The sequence below is a fragment of the Berghia stephanieae genome, chromosome 9, assembly GCF_034508935.2.
Source record: "Berghia stephanieae isolate SIO BIC M18660-M18661 chromosome 9, UCSD_Bste_1.3, whole genome shotgun sequence".
NCBI classification, from domain to species: Eukaryota; Metazoa; Mollusca; class Gastropoda; order Nudibranchia; family Aeolidiidae; genus Berghia; species Berghia stephanieae.
In genome coordinates, this window is record NC_088368.1 from 19664239 (window position 1) to 19669238 (window position 5000).

Below are 5000 nucleotides of genomic sequence, written 5' to 3' on the forward strand. Positions count from 1 at the left end.
AACTCATGTAATACATGCATGAATTTTAAAATAAATGGAACATTAAATAAAGACGGATATAGGATATCATTGTTCTTTTCAAATAAATGGCTATGTAATCACAATGGATCTAGGATACGTCAACTAATGCCATGACCAATGTTTGTTGTGATAACACAAACACACAGACACACTGGAAGACAATGAATGCATGTTATACGATACCTCTGACAAAAAAAAAATACAAAAAAAACCCCATTCATTGCATTAACCATATCTACGTAAAAAAAAAAATAAAAAAAAATAAAGTAGTCTGTCAGAGCCACTAGGCCCATGGAGTTGGAGTTTATCCAGGTTTCTATAGCGTGAATCGGACAATATAAAGTTCTTGCTACCCTTTTGGTAGGACGCTAGTCTATCGCAAAGTACTTTCCACTGGATCTAACAGACCCGGCTACCCAATCACTGCTGGGTGGATAAGAGGGTTAGAAAAATATCTCGACTGCACCTGGGATTGATCTCGGTCCCTTTGATTGTGAAGCGAGTGTTCTACCTACTGAGCTATTGGGACCCGCCTGTTTGTAGTGTCTTCTACCTCTTTTATATTATCTTTTTATAAGTATATAATTATTATTATATTCTCCACTGTGGTATCTCTACTATTGAATTATCCCTTTAGAAATAAAAATATAATAAAATTCTCTTTATTCAACCCAGAGAGGAAATTTGTCTCTAGGGTATATGTCAAGGTAAGACTGGAATAACCCAGGCGCCAGCCACAGTGCAGCACCGCAAATTGAGCTAGGGCAAGGTAACTTGTTCAAGGCCAACAGCGCAGCGGTGGGCAATCAAACTCGGTACCTTTCAGGTGCGAAGCAAAGACCGTACCGCTGAGCCACGCTACCCCTCTTAAAAAAAATACTAATAGTTTTGACCAATGTATAGGTACACACTCTGAGCGGTGCAAAATTGAGTCTTTGGAAAAGACTCTTAACTCACATTCTCTCACTGTACTCAGGTGTTAAATGAGTACTCGGTCGTCAACAGTGTTGTCTCTGTTTGAACAAAATTGTAATATCACCTAACAGACGTCATGTCTTGTCCTGCATGTTAGGCGTTGATGTTGGCTAGGGACGTCTTATAAAACAAATTTAGTGGATATTGTGCTATATAAATGATCAATTCTATTTCTTTTTCTTTTAAAGTACTGAAAATGGAAATGTCATATTTCTGATTAATTAAAGTTCAGATTCACTCTGTGGCATCTAGTTCATCGCAAAATAATACCAGAATGAAGTGTTGGTGACATTTATTCCCTCAGCAGGCCATATTGAACATTATTTCCATTTCATACAGTACAAGCTGGTTGTTAGGCATCCTTATTGTACTAACATTCTTAAAATGTCTGTCATTGCCTTTAGCCATTCTATAGCCGTATCAAGTACTTATTTTCTCATGAGACAAATCAGGTGATGTGTGTAAAGGACCTAAAATATTAGTTTTACAAAGTTGTTACCTATTCAACTACTGACCATGCTTGTCATCTTCTAGTCAGGATGGGTGATGTAGAATAATGTAGCTATGACATTAATTTGGTATTTAGGAAACATGAATACTTACTACCCTTTGAATAAGAACCGGTTGATATCTATATCCTAATACTAATACAATTCCAAAATGACTTTGTAATGTTCAGCATGTTAGTGATTGTGCGGCTCTGTGGTCTTGTGGTATGACACTCGCTTTCAGATCGGAAGGTCCTGGGTTCGAGCCTCACTCTGCAAATCGTTAAGTTCTTGGAAAAGGCTCTTTACTCTTATTCTCTCACCGTACTTAGGTGTAAAATGACCACGAGAAGGTTAAGACAAATTTTCCCTTGGAGATCATAAAAAGAATTTTATTATTTTTAAAAAACTCTGTCGTCAATTATTAAATAGGGATATGCTACAGGTATTGAAAAATACTACTGTTGCATGTTGCTCGAAAAAGTACGACTAACAAGTGACTTATACTGTGTAAAAATGGAAATCTAGTTCCACATGTCCTGTTTGGCGAATTGATGAAGCACATTAATACAAGAGGGCTCTATGGAAATACACTTTTTAAATGTGCATATTTGAATAAAACACAGATTTTTAGGAACTATTCTTGTATTCTATTTAACACCATTTAAATTATCTCCTAAGACCATTTATATTGCTGGTATGTGATTTTACATTTCGTTTTTATTTGTTCTTCCTGTCAAACAGGTTTGGAATCTCAACATTCCTCACATAGCAGGAATACCTCAAGGAGAATGAAAATGAATGATTCTTCATCATCGCTATCATCAACAGCATCAACATCCTCTAACAAGCCAAAGCATTTTTATCACATGTCATCCACCAACGACATCAGCACATCCAAAAGACATTCCATCAGCAGGTTACGGGTACCAGATTGCCAGTTTGGATTATCACACTTTTGCTCATCACTGTCACGGCAACAATCGACGAACACATTATCAACATCATCATCATCATTCCACCTCTTTCTATGCATAATTCTAGTATTATTATCCGTATTTTGTTCTGAATGTACAGCGACACCGACATCAATATCTTCATCATCGACATTCGACAAAGCTTTCTTCAATATCACGTCATTAATAACAATCCCAAATTCAGTATGGGATTTGCAAGAGACCAAGCAATTCTCATTCAAGACTTGTAGTGATTCCGGAAGTCTTCTTTCTATGCGTGGATCATTACATAATTCAGACTCATCGACATCATCATCATCATCGTCTTCATCATCATCATCATCATCAGGTACTGAAGAATTGACTTTATCGCTGTATGAAAAAGCGGTCATGTTTGTTTGGAGTATAAGCGGCCAGTCAGGTTCTGTTTCTGTGGGAGAGCATGTAAACAATAACAAATGGTACACCCTTATCCTACGGCAGACTCTGGGCTCCCTTAAATTGTCCGTTCAAGCTGGACAGAATTCACCACTATACGAGTGGAAGTTGCGAACTCCACCACCAATTCTTTACTTCGTAACATCAGGTGAGACTGAAAAGACTTACTTATTTTTTCTATGCCATATTGTTGTCTTCCAACAAGCCTGTCTGTTTCTGTAGAGAATGAATGATTTGTATTAAATCAGACAATGGGTGGAGCAGGCTTTTATGTTGTTAATAACAGGTGAAGTGAGTAGGGAAGTTCCAGAAGACAATAAAGAATAAGACTTCAGTGGTGTCGGGGAGACGAACTCAGGATCCTCTACCTGGCCAAGAAAGGGATGCTCTACAAATGGCACTATCAACACTGGAGTGATGTAGAGCTTCCTTTTCATCCCTATCATGGCCAGGTGGAGGGTGCAATAACACAGTCATATCTTGGGTTCAGATCCCCATCACAAAAGTTTTTATTCTCAATTATCTTTGGACACTCCTCTACTCGCTTCATCTCTTGTTATTATTAGGATGACCACTGATAATACGCTTGGTTTTTAGCACTATAAAAAATTTTCAACAAATTTACTTGAACACTGTACTTTTTCCCATATACAAATACAAAACATGTTATATTAAAAGATCAATTAGTTTTTTAAAGCATTATAAGGATGACATAAAGTACTGACAGTACACACTGAACGAAACTTGGTTCTACCCTTTTTTTAAGTGGAAGAAAGTGAATCTATGAATTTTGTAAAATTATGAAACAAGCTACTTGTCCTTAAAACCGTCCCTGGTAGCATGTCATAGAGAAGGACTGTATGCCTAATGATTGAATGTTAAAGTGTATATAGTCCTTAAAAATACCGAATCCCAAAACACGTTGGATAGGAGACTAGTCTAAGGCAAAGTACTTTCCCTCAGGTCTAAGGGACTCAGCCACCCACTCTGTTAGTTATACAGGGGAAATATAATTAATATGCTGTCTGCTAACCCAGCTGTCACAGTATATACCGTTTGAATGTTATAGTTTTCTATCATTTTGATTTTCGTTCAATGTGGATGTCATTACAGCTCGACATAATGCTATTTTATTTTTACGCTATCAAATTTTATCATTTATCAAATTCAACGCTGTCATGTATGATGTATACAATTTCAAGTTTGATAAACAAATTTATCTTCATGCATGATATTAGATTAAAATTGATAAGTCTATGCAGTTCTTATGTGGCCGAAATTATAGTATGTTACCTTTGATTCCTTAACCCTCTCCTTGCCAGCCATTTTCAGAATTTTCCCTAAAGCTTCACGCCCACCCAACACAAAAGCAGACATTTCTAACTCAAACAGAAAAGCAACACGCACATTCTATACATAATATTGTTAGACAACATGAGCTCTATTACAGAATGTCAAGTTTTTATAGCTATAGCAAATAGAAATGAAATCTGGATGAGAAAAATGACAGTTGCATCGTAACAAATGTGACGATTTTCCAATAGGTGGTAAGGAGAGGGTTAAATCCTTACAATTAATTTAATATGTTAACCATTGGCTCAAATCAGTATGTCTAGACAATTTAAATAATGAAAATCGAATCTACAGCCAGAAATGTGAGACTTGGGTCAATGTTATTTTGTTTTATTTACAAGACAGAATATCAATGCTTATGGAGCTTATATCATATCATTAACATGTCATTAAAATCAAATGCCATTAAAAAATCAAAAGTAACAATATATTGTACAGATTGTCTCAGATAAAATATTCCAAAATGGGAGGAACAGAGAAAAGCGTAGAAAACAAAAGAAAAAAAACCTACAAAGAAGAAAAGACATATTTTTTTGGACATTGAATGCTTTGTCATATATGTATTTTTAAGTAAATAGTTCGCGATCAAGGGCATTTTTAAGTTCATTCATGTCTTTTGCGTGTTTAATTTGAAACTTTTAAACTGATCCATGTTCTGTCAGTACAGGAATATATATATATATATATATATATTATATAATATATATATATATATATATATATATATATATATATATATATATGTAAATTTTCACTCACATTTTCTGCC

At 35.4% G+C, this 5000-nt stretch overlaps 1 protein-coding gene across 1 annotated transcript in view; it reads left to right on the plus strand.

The window, feature by feature from the left end:
* LOC144979160 (uncharacterized) overlaps window positions 1-5000 on the plus strand; it is an 11186-nt gene that overhangs the window by 1782 nt on the left and 4404 nt on the right. Inside the window, exon 2 of the mRNA XM_078925765.1 lies at window positions 2229-3026. Within this exon, the coding sequence (XP_078781891.1) occupies window positions 2229-3026 (798 nt within the window). The remainder of the gene's footprint in view (window positions 1-2228; window positions 3027-5000) is intronic.